The sequence below is a fragment of the Cyrtonyx montezumae genome, unplaced genomic scaffold (genome assembly GCF_038088225.1).
Source record: "Cyrtonyx montezumae isolate F1298 unplaced genomic scaffold, pur_monq_1.0 scaffold_3, whole genome shotgun sequence".
Lineage (NCBI taxonomy): Eukaryota > Metazoa > Chordata > Aves > Galliformes > Odontophoridae > Cyrtonyx > Cyrtonyx montezumae.
Genome location: NW_027072034.1, coordinates 12,352,586 through 12,373,623, shown reverse-complemented (window position 1 = coordinate 12,373,623; position 21,038 = coordinate 12,352,586). Strand labels below are relative to the sequence as shown.

The 21,038-nt window shown below is 43.4% G+C and overlaps 1 protein-coding gene across 1 annotated transcript; it reads right to left on the bottom strand.

Annotated features, from left to right (window-relative positions):
- Window positions 1–269: 269 nt before the first annotated feature.
- KLF5 (KLF transcription factor 5) lies at window positions 270–18,881 on the bottom strand. The gene is made up of 4 exons (XM_065744041.1): window positions 18,562–18,881; window positions 16,381–17,254; window positions 15,253–15,312; window positions 270–2,234 (listed from the first exon to the last, which is right to left on the bottom strand). Exons 1-4 carry the CDS (start codon window positions 18,772–18,774, stop codon window positions 2,056–2,058), a joined length of 1,326 nt encoding a protein of 441 aa, XP_065600113.1. The 5' UTR covers window positions 18,775–18,881; the 3' UTR covers window positions 270–2,055.
- Window positions 18,882–21,038: the final 2,157 nt, after the last annotated feature.

The window sequence follows — 21,038 nt, the reverse complement described above, 5'->3', positions numbered from 1 at the left end:
CAGAATTATTTTCAGGCTCCTGCACACTTCCGTTAAAGTTCTAGCAGCAGCGAAGCACCCTGAAGTCATAATCATCATTTCACACTCATTACTTTAAAGAGGGCCAAACGCAGAAGGGTGTACTTCTCTTTAGAAATACTTTCCAAAGAGACAATCCCTACAATGAAGAACAGATACTCCCAGCTTAACATTGCTATGATTTCCAGCTCATCATGCATGTTCACACAGAACTTAAACTGTTCAGAGCTACACAGAGCACACATGCACACGCACATCAGGCACTTTGTTTTATTTTGCAAAAAAAAAAAAGTCTTTTATATATAAACCATTTCATTCTCTCTCAAAACATTCTACAACTATACAGCTGTTTGCTCCAACATTTGCATAGGAAATACCACAATACAAAAATAAGGTAGGGGGGAGGCAAAAGAAGCAAAACAGCAACCAATTTATGCATGTGTTTCCACGTATAAACATTTGAAGCCTTACAAAATTATTTACATCATTTGTCAACTATTTACATTAAGAGCAACATTTCTACCTATAACAAACAAAACTATAATTTATCAAGTATATGTAAAATTGTCTTAAAAAAAAAGTCTATCATATACCACAAATAAATAAAGACAAACAACAGTTTTAACAACGCTAGGTTTTCCTGCGAGACCCTTTTTTGGTATTTTGATTGTTTATTCTACCCTTTGGTTGACAGCTTAATGTTACGGCTTGCGAACTCCAGACACTTTTACTTGGTTTGCTTCGTTTTCTCCTGTTGCCTGGCCAAATCCTGCACGGTCTAACCTCATCTTTGGCCCTTCGCTTAATATTTCAAGGCTGAACACTGTGGATCAAAGTCATGGTTAGCATAAAAGGGCACCACTTCACTGACTTCAGTGGAGTTTCAGCTACCTTTGTCAGCAGTTAATTTTCCCGTGTGTGTATCCATTTGAACAGTGGATTAACTAAACTGCACTGTAATTTTGAATAAAATTACAGTATCCTTTACCTTCCAGTAAATTACATGCAATATCCACATGAAAACAGATCATGCTGGCACTGAACCAGCTTAGCATGTCCGTATATGAAAATTGCAGCCTAAATCCTTCTTTTTAAAGTGATACTAAGTTTAGCTTATTGTAAGAGGTTTAACATTCTGTATACTGTAACTATCCCCCCCCATTTAAGCTTCCAACATTTACTTTCCAGTTCACTTTAAATGTTTTACCCTTTTAAGCAATTTGAAAACAAAATCCTGCTTTGAATATTCAGTGCACACCATCTGAGTTAACAGGTACAAAACATCTGAATGTCCTGCTCCTTTCTCTTAAGAGAAATGAAGCTGAGTTGGTACTGTTTTGAGAGGTATTTAAGTAACTTTTTGTGTAAATGTGCCGTGCTAACAAATGTAAAACAACTGTGGTTTTTTTTTTATTTTTCAGATAATTCTTAGAAAACTTTTGTTTTAACCCTAAAAAGCTGATTTGCGTATTTACAAAATCTTTGTCGTAGCAAACATGCAACATACAGAACAAAATGTTTGTTCTATGGCTGTTTATGAATTTTTCTACTTATTTTATCTCCGCAGAATGACTTACCATTTTTAAAAAAGCACAAGTACTAAACAAGTCCAGTAAAACCCTGACAGATTACAATGCATGGCTTTTCCACTGTGTCCGTTCAACTGCAGTCTCTCATTAATTTGTTTACTAAACATTGTCACAATAATGACAGTGCTTTGGTCAAAACACCTAGAGAGAAAAAAAAAGTGTGTGTAACGCTGCCATGTGTCAAGACATAATACTTGTAAAGAGATGAAACCTGCTGACTAAAGCCATATACACCGTGTGAGCAAACAAATGACTCGAACACTCTGGTACTGTGATACAGTGTCTTCCCTTTTTCTGCATAAATATACAAAATATACATTTTCCAGTTTCGAGATTCCTTTTTAAACGGAGAATCCACCCTCAAAAATTAAAACTAATTTTAGTTGTAGGTTGAGAGTCATTAGGAAATTGCATAGATACAGAACAGCCTCGGCAACAAGTCTGGCTTTCAGTTCTGATGTCTCTTCATGTGGAGAGCCAGGTGATCGGAGCGAGAGAAGCTGCGGTTGCACACGGCGCACTGGAAGGGTTTAGCCCCCGTGTGCTTCCTGTAATGGCGCGTTAATTCGTCCGAGCGCGCAAATCGCCAGTCACAGCCCTCCCACGTGCACTTGTACGGTTTTTCACCTGAAATCACACAGAAGGAAGAGAAACATCAGCTCTGGATCTTCTGAAGAGAGCCGGTGAAGTGAGGCTGCAACGGGTGACACCGCTGTTCAGTTTAAAGGAAATGACAACAGAAAAATATCTGACGTTTGCTAATGATTCACAGGTTACGATCTGCAGGCCTCAAATGAACACCCCCTTTGTTTGTTCTGAGCCTTTTGCTCAGAAAATCTGCAAATTAATACCCAGGTAAAATGGCATCACTTAAACTTTCCAACATACGCTGGTTACTTATACAAATTAGAGACAGTTACGATAGAGAAATGAACAGAGGTTACAAAAAAAAACCCTGCATGAGACTGAAATATGCTCCCTCACATTCATCTCAGTGTGAAAGGGAGCAGAGAGAGGAAGGCAGTCTCACATGACAACCTGGCCCAGTTTGTAACTTATGCTTGCACCTTTTAAAAAAGGATAAATTAAGTTAGACCCAGCTTTTTTAAGAGAAGCCTGAAATGGGAAGAAAGATTCCTATAAAGATTCTTTGTAGCTTATAGATCAGTTCAAGGTCTTCTGAAGCATGAACAAAGGTGCAGTGTATTACAAATACAACTGGGATAATATTTTCTAAAACGTCAGAAGCAATAAAATCTTGTGGTATTCTGCTTTCAGCAAGCTATATATAGAAGAAAGCATCTAAAAGACCGAAGTCCTTGTTTTCAGAATTAAATGTCGACCATCGGGTGCTGAAGTAATTGCATTTCAGGGGTGGCAAGTGTTTGCTGTTTCCATCAGGTTGTACTGATGCAAAGGGAGCGTGGCATCTTTGAAAACTTGCTATGATACAGGAACTGAATAGTATGAAGTATCCTGCTAGTCCTGAATATGCTAGCTCAAGCACCCAAAATACTTGCATTCATTCATTTTACAACTATAAATGGGGTCTCTGAAGCACGTCTGTAATTTATGGATTTGTTTGTTGAAATGGGAGAAGCGTGAAGCCACAAAGTCAAGATGACTTCTGTGTGAAGAGAACTTTACATGTTGGACATACACCTGCTCAGGAGCCGGTATGGACATGATGTCACCACACAAGCAAGCTTCGTATAAATAAAGAAGCTAAGATTACCTATTTATAGGATATTGGTTGACGCTGGTTGACAAAAACACCTTTCAGTTGGCATAGTCAATTGCTATCTATATCCTTTAAATCAATTTGACTCTGGCAAAGAGAGAAAGAAAACTGAGTTTATCTGAGCACTCAGGAGCAAACTGGACCAGAAACAGATGAAGAGCTTTCAAGAAAATTCTTTCCACCGTGGCTTAAAGACCTTCTCCTTCTCCATCTTTTCCCTTACAGTCTCAATCCTACAGCTCTATGGAGCGACTTGTTCTCTGGTTTACCATCACATTAGCAAGTGGAAAAGAGACAGAAGACAGCATCCTGCCATCTGTTTGTTCTGCAAAGAACACCATTTGAGAAACTACAAAACATCTCTTCAGAGACTCTAAACTGTAATTCAAATGAAATTGTGAAACGTGTTTTGTCTGTGAGTTTCTACTGCTTCTTCTCAACTAAGCAGTAACTTTCCATCTACTGCTGAAAGTTGAGTCAGCTCTCTGCTCACCACGGGGAAGTGCCTTCATACCAGCAGCATGTTCACAACTAGAATGAGACTTCCGCAAGAAAAACTGACCAGCCTAACAAGCTACCACCTCTTTGCCAAAACAGCAAAGGATTTATTGAAATTGCAGTGGAATAAGTACCAAACCTTCAGAAAACAACAGATTCACCTCTCAGAGTTCAAACTCATTTGATACATGGTCAATCAGACCACAGTTCCTTGCAAATTTTTGTCACAGCTGAATTTACTCGTCCTAGTATTGACTAACAAACGACCTACAAAACAGGATTTATGTATTTTTTTTTGTTCCATGTAATATAAGCTATGGGTTAAAATACAGGTCTCATTCAAACTTTGTACATAAAGCTTTTCTAACATCAGAGAAGTCAGCTGAGATAACACGCTCAGTCTTCATGACAGAATGACAGCGAAGGTCCCTATTCAGTGCAGGGTCCTTTGTAGTATGTATGTCATCCTTCATGTATTTAAACTGCGTCTTGCTTTAACTCACGTGGAGGTCTGTAAAAGACTGCACTGCTGTTCCAGAAGCATAACATTACAGAGACCTTCACAGAATGTTTTGTGGCACAAAAGCCTTACTCTTACATTTGAAGCACCTTAACTCAAGAACAGTCCCCTTTTCTCTTTTTTCCTCTCTTCCTCCACATTGGCTTTAAGCTCATCTAATCAAAAGTTTCCATCTGGTTTAGAATTATTTTTTTAACCTAAATCCACAGTGGTCTCAGTAAGATGACACTACTAAAAGCTTCTGACCGATCTTTAAAAACTTTCACTTCAAACTGTTATAAAACCCATCCCGTCATTCCCCCACCCTAACTGCCTGGAGTCAGTGCAGAGACTTAGACAGCTCTCCGTTTATTCCTGTCTTAGTTTATCAATTTACAGAAATACATTGGGTATCTGAGAAATGGTAAAGATGGTAGGGAAATAACACTTATTGAACAGGAGACCTGCACTACCTGGAATGAAACACTGAAATAGGGACCAGCAGACTAAAAGCATGCTTCATACACTTGGTGTAGAGGTGATAAAAGGTATGGAGAGACTCAATGACTGCTGCGCTATGTTATTACTGAAAAAAACAGCCTCAAAATTGTCCAAGTATGTAGCACCTGACCCTAAGACCAAATAGAAAACTGCTGTCCTCCCATTGTATCTTGCTTTTCATCTGTGGCAACACACTGAGTGAAGACTCCTGGCATGTAAACTGCCAGAAATCAGGACAGCAGTGAACCATGTGGCTTTCTGGGGACAACAGGTTCAAAGTCAGTGATAAATTTGTATCTAGAAAACTGCACAGCTTGCCCCACTGCAGTGGGCACCTCATCTAGCAAGCTGCTGCAGTCACAGAAGGGCCACTGGCAACTCAGTGTCATGCAGTGCAGCACCAGCACAGAGAAGCCTTGCTTTTCCTTCCTGGCCGACTGCTGCAGACCTGAGCTGAACTGAACAATGCTCTGGGATGCACCCAGGGGAACAGAGGGCTGCCTTACAGAGATTGTTATAACAGTGTTACTTTTATGTACTGGAAATTAAAGCCAGAACGCCGCTTTTAACCCCTGCTTTGGCTAACAGAGAGAACTGGAAAATTTATTTTTAGCGCCAATATAGAGGCCCGGATTATTTTGAATAAATCCTAGGGGTAAAATACTGAATATCTACGTTTGTAATGCTAGTTTCCGTTGGAAAGTTCTATTTAAGAACTGAATCAATTTCAAATGTTTTCCTTTTGGGCAAGGAGGAAGGGGGGGGGCAAGAAAAAGAAGGTGGAGGTTATTTTCGCTCCATTAAAGAAAGCAGAAGAACAACTAGCTGCTAGTATTCTCTCTATCCATCTCTACACACGCTTTTTGTCATTGAGCAGAAGTAAGAATTTGCTTTAAGTTCCTGTGGCAAGAGGAAAAAAAAGCCTCATGTTACATATTTTCTGAAGTGATCCTGTGCTAACTTTAAAGCTCTGAGAAATCTAGGTTTGAGAATTTTAAAAACAACAACATAAGTATACACAACAAGGGACACTGAAGCCTTTATGCACTATTTTCATTGGCTATGTAGCAATGTAAGATTTGTTTACGTTCATGATTGTGTGAAATACAGTAGCTGTAAAGTTTTAGAAATACTTGGTTTTCCTCCAGCAATTTAGAACTTCTATAGGGTGTTAAACCAAGAATGCCATTGGTCATCAAATACAAATGCAGTATAGCTCAGTTACTGGAACACGATCACTGTATCAAACAGATATTTCACTGTAAAAGCAAGAAAACAGCTAACTCCTCCACTTCAGGGGAGCTTCCACGGGATTTGTTAGAATGTCAACACTGTTCAACTAAAACACCATGGAGGAAGCTGGTACCGATTTCTAGCCAAATAGCACACTCCAACCCTTTCTTCCCAAGCCAGAAATATTATACACAGCACTTCTGGGAAACAGAACTGCTTTCCTTTAAATTATACTTCAACAGGATAGGGATTTCATAAGTTTAATTGGATTTTTGCATAACCTCCTTCCAGTATCACTCATTTAAAATATTTTGCTAGGCTTATGCATCACAAAATATATTTTAAGTTCTTGAACTGCTAATATGTATCCATTCTCCAGTTTTAAAAATAAATTTGTAGAGCATGAGAAACAGGCTTGTACTTGAGCACTGAAATGTTAATCACTGATGTTTAGTTTGGAAGCCCTTTTACAGAATGTACCTAACAAGAGATAAGGGAGTTTAACCTGAAAGGAGACTGTTTTTCTTGCAACGTGTTTGTCTGCCCTCTCCCCCCCAAAAAGTTATGATAAATTATAATGTTCTAAGATTGCGAAGATGTCAAAAAGATGTATGGATACCTGAATATAACATGGTGACCTTACCAGCCACTTCAACAGCTAAACTATACCAACGTAGATCCCAAGGTTTGGGATCCTTGTCAGTATCTCATGAAAACTATCTGGAGCACAGAGCCAATGCTGACTCTGCTTTCAATTTATCTACAGGCTATTCAGGAGTTCAAAAACACACCAAGTGTTTCTCTAGCATTAATTCCATCTGCTGGCAGTGACTGTCACTGCCATGCTTATGTGGGTAAGGTACGGTGCCTCCCATGGGGTGGGTGATGGTCACTCAGAGGACATCCTTCATCATACAGTCCTTGTTCAAGAATCACAGAGTAATTGGAGTCGAAAAGGACCTTTAAAGGCCACCTGGAACCCTTGCAGCAAACAAGGCCACCTACAGCTAGATGAGAGTCCCATCCAGTCTGACCCTGAATGTCTCCATGGACAGGTCATCCACCACCTCTCTGAGTAACCTGTTCCAGTGCTTCACTTCACCTTAATGTAAATAACTTGTTATACACAGTCTGGATCTCCATTCTTTAATTTCAAACAATTTCCCCTTGCCCTATTGCAGCAGACCCTGTTTGTCCCTTGCTTTGTTACGGTCCTCTTTTAGATACTGAAAGGCAGTTATCAGGTCTCCCTACATCCTGAGAAAATACTTGTATTTAAAATGCTGTTTGGGAAAAAGAATCACTCAAAACCTCTGCTAGCGGCCAAATTTCTCCATTAACAAGAATAAATTCCTTACTCCAACAAAGAAAAAGCTGTGTAACTTTATTTCTGTAAACTACCGGAATGGCCTTTAAAAATGAAGTTGTATACAGTAAGGGTCAGGTTTTCAAACCTAGTCAGCTACTTAAAGAGTGCTGGAGACTCACTTAAGCATTTGCAACTATGCATGAAAAGGCCTTCAAATGGAAATATGTGGGAATGCCAGAAGCCTCCATGTCTGACAGATCAGGCATAATGACTCAAGTGACTTAAAAAAGGGACAATTCCACCCAAGGTCCCACATTTCAAAGCTACTGCAGGACACAAAGGAGAAGACAAAAATCAATGCAAGCACTAGAGTTGGCCAGAAGATGAAACACTCCATTCTTGTTCTGCTGGGAAGTGTTTTCACCTGATGTTGGAGTAGGGGGTGGGGAAAGGACCCCTTTGAAGTTCTGTGGAGAGGCATACATTGCATTCATGAGTCACTGACAAAGACAACACGTTTTGGCTCTCTCTGTGCCATATCACTGTCTGGCATCTGCCTCTTCAGGAGCCAGAAGATGGACACGTCTGACAGTAGGAGAATGCCAACCCCAGAAAGCCCAGACAACAGGTAATCCTAGCCCAAACATAGCTGGCCCGGCTTCTGGGGCGATACAGAACCAGCAGGAGAACACAACACTGCTCCTCTGGAACTGCTTCCCTGGTGGCAAGCGGCTGGCCTTAAAAACTGTTCAACTAGGTGTGATATCAAGGAGAAAGGAAAAAAGGTTTTGCACCACAGTGACTGTACCAGTGATAACCTGTGTTGTGTCCTATTTTAAAAGAGATCATTACAAAGCTTTCTGACACGTCTGCTTTCACATTTTTCACACTAGAATCAGTTGTCTTAGATCCCTGACATACTGCAGTCTTACAGAAACTAAGTCTTAGCAAAACTCAGAAATGAAATGCTTCCCCTCAGTTTTAGTTTGCTTGACATAGCTTTACTTCAGGTTATAACCTGACTCTTTTAAACTCCTGCCTCTCCCTGGCTAACTGGAATTGAAAGCAGTTGCTTGGGTATCCTTTTGCTCTCGACCAAAGGAAGTTTCTAGCCCTCAAAGTTATATCCCCATTCTATCATCGACTAAGCATTGGTGTTACTGTTAAAAACAGCCTTTTATTTGGGTTTTTATCTTTTATCTTTTTTTTTTTTTAAGGCAGTTTTTGATTCAGAGAAAGAACAGTAAGCTGAAATTTCAAAATAAAAAAAATCCGTCCGCTGCTTAAAAGCTCTTTAGTGCATTGAAATTCTCTGTGTTGTCCAAGTCAGAGGGGGATTACAGGGCTGAAAACACACGAAGATGCTGAAGGAAATCCAGCTTATTTTTTGAGTGATGAAATATAGTCCTTGAAACAAGCGGTCTCCCAGTGATACGAATGCGTAACACATGCTGCCCATTTAGAAAGGCGATAGAAGTCTGTGCCTAGTGCAGCAAGGGCTCTTGGGTGAGCACTATTTAACAACAGACAGGATTTTAAGGAGTTCTGTAGCACAGTTGTTTCGCTCAGTACATCCCATCACTGATAAATCAAGCAGGAGTAGATCTCTTTCTAACAGAAGCATGAAGAAGAAAAAAATACAGGAATGTGGTAAAGCAAAAAAAAAAAATTACACATCATTCATTTTCTGACTACAGCCAAGCAAAGGCATTATCTTGTGAGAGCTCACAGCAACGTCTGAAGCGCTCTTATTTTCCTAAGTGTTGTCTTACGCAGTTCAAGGATTACTGGGGAATCTTGACTGGCCTGTGAAATGGTTTATTTTCTTTCTGGCATAACATTCTGTCTTAACAGAGGTGGTCTCTCCACAAGGAGATATGCAAACAGAGGAAAGGAATTTTTGTAAGTAGGTTTATAAGAAATCCATGCCATGTGGGGCACAAGGCCGCATCTACAAGTTCTGTGCTCTGCTGAAGAACACATTTCCCCATCGACACCTGTGGTGCAAGAACGGTTCCTTAGCTCTCACACCAATAACACTGGCTCTTGTGTAGCCAGATAAGAGGTGCTCTTAAAGTGGAATTCATTAAACCTGCTGTAGACTTCCAGATTTCCATCTACTGTATGCACACACAAAAACTGAAAGCAATACATTAAAGCTATTTTAATTCAAAGCGAAGCGCTGTACACTTGCCAAAAATCAAAGGTTTTAATATGGCCTTAATCAGAGTTGTTAGAGATCACTGAATATAAATAATGCAGCCTGACAGGACGGGAATGCTGCTACCAAGATACTCAGACTAAACTAGGACATTACTTACATGTTTCTAATCTTTCACCAGTGGGAGGTACAGGTCATCTAACAAACAACAAACAACGCTACTCAGAACACGTTCGGTGGAACCGGGAGTCAACTGTCCAAGTCAAGCTCAGAAATTAATTACAATAAGGAATCTCTAATCAAATAATGGAAAATTTTAATCGCCGGCAATTGCTGTGAATCTTGGACTATATTAGTGTATGTAGGGCGGTCTCAAAATGAACTATATTTAAATCCGGTCTCTTAGGTCAACAGTTTCCTTATCAGGAATCAAATATCCTGGAACTGAAGTTTAATCCTCTCAGGGAGCAATTGACAGAAACAACAGGTTTTTTTTGTTTTTTTTTAAAGCTTTCATGCTTAAAGGGACTTTCTAGGCTTTTAATCAAAAAGAAAATGTTAGGCTTTTAAGTATCTCAAATCTAACAAGTATCCCTCACCTGACACCTTCGAATTTAATTCCCGCATCCGAAAAATTGAGCGCCAGACACTGACGTGAACAGCCAGTAATACTTAATTAGAATTTAGGATTATATTGCTAAGACTTTGCCTGTGCAGAAAAGCACAACACATTCAAGCGTGTCTCGTTTGGGTTATGACTACAGATAAAGAGCTGAATCAATTAATCCGAAGGTCTGCAATCATCCACAAAGTGTTTGAAAAATGCATTATTTTCCCTTAAACTGTGGTTTGCACAGGAAAATAATGTACTTCAATTTCTCACACAGGCAACTAATGGATTTAGCAGAATTCATAAATAAAAGATACCAACATATTCTCCAGCAGTGTCTAGCAATATTGCACTTTAATGCACTTTGTCAACAATTTTATTTAACTCTCCTCCATTTTTCCTTATTCTCTCTCCCAATGATGGCATTTACTGACATCTCCTTAAAGTATAATCAGTGCAACTGACTCACTCAACAGGTTAAAGAAACAGAATCTGTACTTAATAGCTGTTTTCACAATCCAAAGGCTTTTTTTTTCCAGGATAAAGTGTCACTACAGACACAGAAAGCTGCTACCATGAGCAGTCTCGAGGAGCTCCAGTTCCCCACTTGTACAACACAAGCAAAATCCCTCACCTAATGCTCAGGACTGGAATAGTACGTGCTTTCTGCAAGGTGCTTTTTTTTTTTGGTAGTGGCCACTGTCACTTGTACTCCCTCCTAAAGAATGCATTTCCAGGCAGTTCTATAGGGTACCACTGTAACACACATACATCTACAGCTACACTGAATTTGGAACACAGAGTCCTAACAACTGCTAATGTCTACTGCACGCAACTCATTCTAGTTCTGGTATACACAGACCAGATCTGGATCTACTAAGGCAGAAATCTGAATTGGAAGTAAAACATTTACCACCTCGAGGAACCGCGCAAGCTAGCAGCTGTGCCATGCCCATGCAGCATTTGAAATAACTAGGGCTGGTGGAAGTATTTTGAGTGCATCTCATTTAGAGAAATGCCATTTCTCTTGAGTTATCTCGGCTTCCACTTCCCATCACCAAATACAAACTAGATCTATAGATAGAGATGAAATAGTTACGCAGTTAATGTTAGAAACTATTAATGGCAAACCAACCATGTGATCAGAGAACATGCCTGTACGAAGACTCTGTATACGGAAAACCAATACGCAGCTGGAAAATGCCCTCAGTGCCTTGATGTGTGCAAAACAATGACAGATTTTCCTCTAAAAAACCATTCCCAAGTGTGCAGCTGTTCACAGAAATAATAGAAAAAGCACCCTAGAGCCAGCAGCTCTGCTGGAGCATTACAGGTTGGGTGTTCCAGGTGCCTGCATATCGAAGAGACTCAACTTCAAGGGTCCCAAATCTTTATATATGAAGAAACGTAACAGGCTTAAACTTTACAAAAAGAAGTCCTGTAGGAACACTTGATATATACGTACCTACTCATATGTTACAGGAGGAATCTTATGAGGTTTATCTACAATACGCAATGAACTGCTTTGCTCTGACATCTGGCACGTTTTTCTAGTTGGACACGGAACTGTTATGCCTGTGTCTTAAAGTAGTTTTCATGTTGGACAGCCTGCAATAAATGCATAACACCCCCTATTATATACACTAGTTGCACAATACAAGTTATGAAACTTGTTCCATGACTAACAGGTTTAATCATTTTAAAAGAAAATCTCTGCTTCGAGAAGTAAAAAAAAAAAACAAAGAATCTAATCTGTTCTGACAGATGCTCCAACAGGTATTTCAGCATGCTGAATATCGTCCCACCCGTCTCAGGAATAACTAATAGCAAGTTAAGATACCATGCTGAAGTGTTGAAGCTTTTCAGATGGACTGGACATCCACCCCACAACTGCAGAGATGGATACACAGTGTTGTGTCTCACCACTGAACGTTTGCTTATGTTCCTTTCTGTGTTACCACTCTATCCACAACAAAAACTTACTCCCTCATTTACAAACAGCGAAGCATTATCTGGAGGAAGGAAAGTGGATACCTGCTCCAGCAGCTGGGACACATATATTAACCTTGTTTCTCTGTGTGAATATTGGAGCATGAATACAGCGTCCAGCGTAATTCCATTACGTACCAGCTTATGCTATCTGACTTGCTGCAAGGTAAATATGTAAGGAACACGTAAGGAGAAGAGAATGGCATTTTGCTCTTGCCCATTTCCTAGTGTTATTTCAATGGAAAAGTCTGAGTGCGTGTTCGTATTTGATTTCAGAAAAAGTCTATGGCCTACATTCCACCTATCAAAAATAACATTTCCCTGGAGTCTGTTCTCAAAGAACATCTATTAGACCTGGTGAAAGCCATTCACAAGAGAAAGATTGCTAAATAAATACTTTGAAAAGGCCGAGATTTTCCAATACAAAAGGAAAACCATAAGGTCTGTCCTGACTTTTAATGGCAGACAAACTTTGCTGCAGGCTCTTTTATTTTAAGATGACAGATTGCTGAGAAGGGCGGGGACTGGTTGGGATGAGAGAGAGACTGCAGCCAATTTTGAAAGGTATTGTTAAGAAACTAAGAATAAGGAGAAAACAACTTCAGTGGTCCATGATTACTAAAGAACGGGTTTAGCCAGATGAACAGGTCTGCTATCCCTGAAGGGATTTGAAAGAATATCACACACAACTTTATTAAAATGGATTACGTGACAATTACTTCAGACTTTGAAGGTAAAAGCTTCACAAGAGTCTTAAAAATAATAAATTAAAAGCAAGGCTCAGTAGCACTGCATGAATGCATAGTTCTAGGGGACAGGGTGCACACAAAGCAGATTGTATACACAAAGAAACACCTCCCTGAAGTTTAGCACCAAGCCTCCTCAGAGGCAAGGTAGAGATCCCCCCCACACTCCTGAGGGAGCTCCACGGGCCCCCAGTGTAACTCCACCGGTTTCCCCGAGGTCGCTTCCATTCATGTTAACCTTCAGCTAATTGATTTATGTGGTATCCGTACGTCACAGATCCTGCTCGTAAATAGACACGTTTCATCTTAAGAAAGAGATTACAATCTGTACTGGAAATCTTCAAGTATTAAATGAATATTCAAGAGAGCTAAACAAATCCAAACTCTGAAATAATGCAGGTAACAGGATATGGACTCGCATTCTTGCAAGTTAACGCTTCAGACAGTTTATCCCTTCATTCACTTCCCCAGAAGACCCTTTGTATTCAAAGCTTGCTTAAATTCACTAGATTTTTATCTCCAACAACATTCTTGTTTCTGTGAATACACCAGCTTCTCTGACCTTTGCATATTAATCCACATTGCTAAGGTCAAACAACTATAGGTAAAAAAGTGAAGGTAACAATAAACATTAGTGACCCTATGCAGTGTGCATTAGGAGTGTATATATTTCTGTGCACGCAAGCATTAACTTCATAAACACTAAAGTCATTACCACTCAAGGTACAAAAAAATACAGAACAAATTGATTTTAAAAAGGGAAAGAACACAACAATGTCTAAGTAATGCTCTTTTTTTTTTTTGGAATAGAACTTTCCTTTTATCTTCTTCCGACTTACTGTACAATAGCAAGTGACATTTAAAACTGGGTCTCAATTGCTGGCTAAATCTCATGGACACAACTTAAAGGTTATTAAAGACCAAAAGTATTACACTCTCTGACATTATCCAGATTCATAGTCTCACAAAAATATTCTTATTAATCTAGTCAGTAATGAGTGACTACACGTATCAAAAATAGTGTTCTTGTTTAGTCAATTGTGAAAGTAAAGCAGTAGAGTTGCTCAGAACTTTTTCCTTCTTATTTTCTCACTGTGAGTGCAGATAACTCTTTCATTTATCAAAACAAAATTTCCATAGTAACATGTAGCCTGGAGGTACTCAGTTCCTTACGATAATCTAACAACCCATTCAAAATAGCTGAAAACACAGCCTTGTTTCCACAGAGACAGCGAAGCACTCTGCTGGATCACAGCTAGTGTTAAATTTTGTTTTGACTTTTGGTTTAAACTTAGGTGAAAACTCATTACTTGAACAGCACAACCTTAGTGCCGGCAGCCTGCTTCAATAAGCAAATTGCTTCCAGTGTGACTTCTCTTTTGCTTTAAACTGATGTTCGCAGGTAAAAGAGTTTGAGCTCATATTCTGTTTTAAAAACAGAGGTAGTAGCCCCCTTCTCCTCCTCCTCCTTTTTTCCCCTTTGCAAATAAATAATTGTCTTTTTACTGTAGCACAGCTAGTTTTGTATTAAGATCCCAGAACTGTCCTAACAGCTCCAAGCGTGCTGTTGGTGAGCTCCGCATTCCTCCCCCTGCCTCCTCTCCTGCTGCCCTTTGTCTACACAAGTCCACCCTTAAGAGCAGACCCTATGAAGTCCTGCATCCAAACAGCTGGGCTTTGAAGGCTCAGTTCCTGCGTGCATGGATAAGCAAAGCTCTGACCCGAGGCTGACGCGGTGCAGGCCCACGTACTAAACTGCGTCTGTATCCGCACGCAGACTTCGATCAAGGTAGAAGAACAAAAGTTACACACTAACACTTTTCACTTTCGTTTCCTCCATCCTAATGTCTTTCACCAGCAAAAAAAAAAAAAACCTGTAGAACAGTTTGTCTTAAAAATAACTAAACAAATAAATAAATAAACAGCACTTAATGATACGCAAACGGAGATGACTTGAGAATTTTCATGGCATTTTGGAAGGAAAAAAAGTCTATGATTAAATTAACAGGTCAAAGAGAAGGCTCAAAACAGAAGAATTCTATTAATGTAGATATATCTTTAAATTCATAATGTTTACACTGCTGAATTCATTATTCATAGGAAGTTTTTTTCTTTTGGAAAAGCGGCATTTCCATGGTTTTATTCTTAATAATTTTGAGTTTTGTATTATGAACACAATAAATAAAAAATAATAATAAAAAAAGCTTTTCTTCTCACGGACCAAACCTGAATTTTTTCTTAAGCCCAATCCCATACCACCCTACAAAACCAGGGAGAAGATGGCGGATCAAACACTTCTGCCTTTTCAGAGGTATATAAGCCATTAATGAGCACAAGGCAGCGAGAGCAAGTACATACCCGTGTGAGTTCTCAGGTGCGCTTTTAAGTGAGAAGACTTTGTATACACTTTTGTGCAGCCTAAAACAAGATAAAATAAGAAGGAAGAGAAATGTTTCAGTAGGGGGAACAGGAACACTCCACATTACGCTTTAAACTTCCTTGTTTAGTGCTGAGGTGCTATCTGGAAGCATTTAAGTTTACTACCTTCTGGCACCATAACCATTTAGAAGCATAATTTAATACAGAAAGTTCCTAGGAAGACATTGCTTTACATACAAAAGAGAAAAAATATATGTTTCTGGGAGACTTGCTACCTTCTAACATAGTATAAAACAGTAGTTGCTAAAATCTACATATGTAACATCTGCTACATAAATCTTTAAGTCTACCTACAAATTATTAGTTTTAATTTCCTAAAGCCAGCTCACATAGGATACTTCCTCACTTCTCCATTTTAAGCATTAATCACACTGATAGGGTGATACACCACTGTGAGTTATATTTGTCAAGGGAGAGAGACCCAAAAGCTGTGACATTCTCAGTGCGTTTGGAGTGGTGTGAGCATCCTATATCTGGGATCACAGATTACTGGAAGGAATGGCTTATATTATGTTGCCCTATATTGCTTATAGGGCAACATCAACTCCCTCTGAGCCTATCCTCTCATGTGCCATTTTCAAAGGTAACTTTAAAGGCTTTATCTAGGCAGACGTGCCTCCCTCGGTATGAATAGGGAATTCAACCACGGCCTTAACTGCCAGGAGATGAAGCGAGTCTTACAGCGTCAAGCTGAGCTTCTGCTCCATCACAGGCATTAGGGAAGCGAGGACATGAGCTGGACACCACACAGACTCTAATTAGAGGTGGACATCTAGTCCATCTAGTCTAGAAAAAGGCAAAGCACAATTTTTCTAACACAGCAAAGTAAGGTCAGGAGTTTGACTGTAAAAATGACATGCAGAAAATGATAGGTGCTATTTAAAGAATGTAAGTACACACCACACAGAATAAGATGCTGGAGAAATTCCACTTCAGCAAGAAATGATTCGGTACTAAGTATAGTAAACAAAGTAACTTACGCCTAGTCTCTGACTATTCACACTGCCTTATTCCCAGAGCTGTGACTGCCTGGAACATGCTGCTTACCAGGGTAGTCACAGTAGTGGATGCGTCTTTTCTCCAAATCTGGGTTACTTCTTCTGTTGTATCTGACCGGCTGTATGTTCTGGGGAGTTATTGGCAGAGTTGCTGGTAAATTGGGGTTGTGAATTGCCAGCTTGGAAGCTATAGTGGCAGCATATGATGGAGGAGGGGTTAAATTCTGTAGCATCTCTGCTTGTCTATCTGGACTGCCAGGCTCTGAGCTGGGGGGTGAAGGGGGAAAATAGGTGGCCTGCTGCTGCTGAAGAAATTGGTTTGGCATCGTGTAGGAGCACGGGGGAATGCCCTGGAACTGTTTCATTGCAGTCTGTGGGACAGTTGGGGAGAGGGTGTTGAGGCCTGACATGGCCGACGGCATGGAGACATTGCTAAGGGAGTCCATGACGGCCGCCTGAGGGGCCGCGCTGGGCATGTCGAGGTCCGGCGAGCTCAGCAGTTGGTACAGCTGGCCCTGCTGGGGCGTGACAGAAAGGTGGACGTCAGGGGTCGGGAGCTCCTGCTTGATGAAAATGTTGTTCACATCAGGGGTCTGGTGAGAGCTGAAAATGCTGGTGAACTCGGGGAGGGCCTGGGTAGGGGCAGGGGCGGGGGCAGCGGTTTCACTCTGGTGACTGAAGATGGTGACAGGCTCGGTCTTGATGTGGGGGACGCAGGGCCGCTGGGATTTGTACAGGCCGGTTCTAAGGTGGCTGATGTCAGGGAGGAAGACGTTCATGTTGATGCTGTAAGGCAAGCCTTCGCTGTCGGTGAAGAACTGGTCTACGACTGAGGCACTGTCTCTTCTGTACTTCTTATGCTCAGAGATGACTGGGACGGGCGGAAGCTGAGGTGCCAGGTATTTCTCCATTTCACACCTAGTCTGCAAAAACAAAACGTGCGATAGCCCACATGACTGGCTGCGAAACAGGGCGGCACGTGCACAGCGCGAGAGAGTTGCGAGACAGACAGCAGAGCTCTGCGGCCAACAACCGCGAGCTACCTCCGATGGAGGGAGAGACCAACGCCATTGGGAACTGGAAGACAAAATGAAGGCGGGTGCGGCTCACGCAGAGTTCTGCGGAGACCCATCGCAAACTTTCATCTCACGTCTACGAGACAGCCCCACACGGGGAAGTGACGGGCCTGGCCTAATCTACACATCTCGCCCTCGGAATTCGCTGTCGAGCAAGGTCGCTGCCGATCGGTTTCACCCGCTCCGCTTTGAAATGCGAACTCCGGGAAGCCGCATCCCCAGACGGCCGTTTGAGCTAACACTTCAAACAGTGTTTATACGCTCCCGATTCCTGCACTTCCAGGGATTTTCGTGCTTGAAAGCAGGGCGTTCGATTAGACACACAACTCCGAGGCGTAAAGTTACAAATAACGCCGAATTAAAGGAAGACGGGGCGGCTACGCCCGCGCACACCCTTTGCGCAAAGCGTCTCCGGGACTCTTTTTAAGACTTTACAAATCTGCGCAGCGTGAGCGGTCAACAGCAGACAAACGCGTCCCAGCTCCGGACCCGGGCGCTCTGTAATTACGGGGATCGCTGCCCCGGTGCAGTGCTGCCGGGGAATCCGTGGGCGGCAGCGCCTGACCCCGCACACTCATCGGCCAGGCATGTGCCGAGCAACACCAGTGGGCAAACGCCGCATTCCCCCTCGCCCCGTCAGGGCTCATTCCAGAGCCGGCGAGAAGAGAAAGCGGCCGATAAACAGCCTCTCCCTGCTTTAAGTGGCTTTCAGGACGTTTCTTCAAAGCCCACCGGTAAACAACACAAACAAACAGAGCCGCGCTCCCCCCGCTTTGATCTGGATGCGCCCTAACACGCCGGGCTGCTTTCTGCCTTCCCCCCCCCCGCCTTACGGTGGGACCGCTTTGAAGCCGGGACCGCTCCTCTCGCGGGGCACGGCACGCAGGCAGGCGGGCAGGCAGCTGTCCGCTGCGCAGCCGATCCCGAGCGGCGTTCCGGGACGGACAGAAAGTCCCGGGAAGTCCCCGCCGCCCCCACCCCACCCCCCCTCTCCCCGAACATGACTCTCCGCGTGGGCGAGGAGGAGGACAGGCGGCCGCTCTAATTCTGCCACCGGGCAATGGACGGCAGCCGGAGCCCAAACTCGGCACCGCCGCCGGGAGCCCCCGGCCCGGCCCGGCCCCGCGGCCCCACCCCGTCCCGCCCGCTCCTACCTGCACCATCTCCTCGCCCGGCAGGGCCGCACCACCTCCCCCTCCGCCGCCCCCCGAGTGCTGCTGCGGCGGCGGCGGCTGCTGCTGCTTCAGTTCCTCCCCGGGGAAGACGGGCGCTTCCCTGGCCCCCAGCACGGGCTTGAGCTGCGCGAACACCGGCTCCTCGGGCATGGGAGCCAGGCGGGCGCTCATGGTCAGCACCCGGGTGGCCATGGGCAAGGCGCTGCGGTGCGGCACGGGCGGGCTGCCCGCCCCGGCGCTGGGCTGTGCCCGCGGGCGGCTGCGCTGCGCTGGGCGGCGGCTGCTCGGCTCTCACTCGCCACGAGCCCCGGCCCGGCCGCGCATCCACTCGGGCGTCGGCAGTGCCTCCGCCTGTACCTGGCGGCGGGTGTCTATCGCGGACACGCGCCCGCCTCTATTTCACCCAGCCCACCCCCTGCACCCCACCCAGCCCCGCGAAGGGGCGGCCCCGAGGCTGCCCGGCCCACGTTGCGAGCGGCGGGCTCCTCCCCGCGGCGTGCCGGGGCTGCGGGCGCGGGGCGGCCCCGCTCGCCTTTCGTAGCGCTCGGAGCGGCGCGGCTCTGCCGGCTGTCGCCTTCCAATGGGTTCTTAGAGCCGCTCACTCACGGTTGTCGTTGCGGTCAGGCGTTCGTGCCGCCCGTACTGCTGCCGCTACCGAAACGTCTCATGGACTTGCACGCTTTAATTACACGCTTCACCTCCGTCTGATGAAACGAGCGATAAACAGACCGTTTCAAAACTGTTTCGCTTCGTGCTGTGGGTCTCTTTACACAGGGCCTGCTCGGGCGAACCGCTCCATCGGGGCGGGACTGCGGGGCGAAGCTCTGAGCGCGCACATCTGTGCGCTGTACCTGTGCAACCTGGGCTACGGAGCTGCTTGGGCAGGGCGGTTGGACCCGATGATCTCTAGAGGTCCCTTCCAAACCCCTACAATTCCGTGATTCTGTGATCTCCAGCTCTCAGTGTCAGTAATTTTTCTTAAAGTCCACAGTTAGGGCTGAGCTGCAGGTTAAACAAATCCAGCCCCATCACCTCCTGTTGTGCTCACGGCAGCGCGCTCCTACAGCCTTTTTTCAAGCGGTGGAAGATTACTAAAGAGTAGGCAGTGGTGAAGAGTCAGCTTTTATTTTAGCATTTCTGCTGTCACTAACCATTAGTGACAGTGTGTAATTGGCAGTCCGATCGCTCCTGACTTCCTGCTCAGGTTTGCTGATCGAGCTATGGAGCGCTGCACTGTGAGGCTCAGAGGTAGTACACACAAATGCCTTAGGTCCAGGCAACACAGCCTGTTTTCAGAGCCCTCACTACTCCTAGAGTAGAGTAAATTTTAAAGATAAATTTAAAGATATATTTTTTTTATGATGTGAAAGTCAGAACCAAACTACCAACTGACATGATTCCTGAACGGAAGCAATGGTCTGCTCAGAGTTAATCATTAGAAAAAAAAATACAAGTTCACTGTTATAATTATTTCAGAATCTCTGTTTTTTTTAATTTTTATTTTTTATTTTTCCTTGATTTTGCATACAGTTACAAGCGTGTTTACACTTCACCAGACAAATCTGTCGTAGAAAACCCAAGTAGGATCTTTCAAACCCAGCTCGGCTATGTTGTGTAAACAAGAATTTCAGACGAGCATTCAGGAGTTACTGTAAGAGATCTGTCCTCTGCATCACAGTTATCCGAGCATCTCACAACAGAGGACTCGAGACCGTAGGTCACTGTCCTGCAGAGTGAAAAAAAAAAAGGGAAAGGTGGAGTGGGATTGCCTAGAGGTGACTATGTGAAGGATGCCTTCCAGTGTGCTCAAGCTCTTGATAAGAGAAGTGCTGTGCCCCGCACTGGAAAGAGCATTGCCAGCTTTAATGGAAAAGGGTTAAACTTTCTGAAACTATGTAAATGCTCCAGGTTCTGGGCGGGCAAAGATCCAGACATTCTCGGTAAATGTAGACTCAATTGCTTTGAACTCCCTTGTTCTTTGCATTCCTCTTCGCTTAGTAGTGCTGTACCCATTAGGGAAGACAGGAGAAAACAAGAACAAATGTCGAGTCCTTGTTGGGGTGGTCGGAGCCTGGTGGTGGTGGAGCCCAACTCCTTGTGTGAGAGAGTGGCTGGGGCAGAGGAGCTGGGGTTGCCAGCAGGGATGGACATGGGCTCTGCTCTTAGTGAGGCCAGCATTTGTGGGGACCTATGCTTTGTGGGAGAAGCAGGGGAGGAGTGGAAGGACACGGGTGGGTTGTTTCATAATGATGAGGGGAGGGAGACGTGAGGACATGTGCTGAACTGATCGAGGCTTTAAGCTGTACAAAGATTTCTGACAATGATTTTGGGAGCTTTTTAGCACACTCAGGGGCTGTTTCTGAGCCAGCAAATGCCCACTTTGTTTTCTCATATCAACTTATTTGAGAATTGGAAATGAGTTTCCTTCCTGGCAAATCAGTAGCCACCTATTTTTG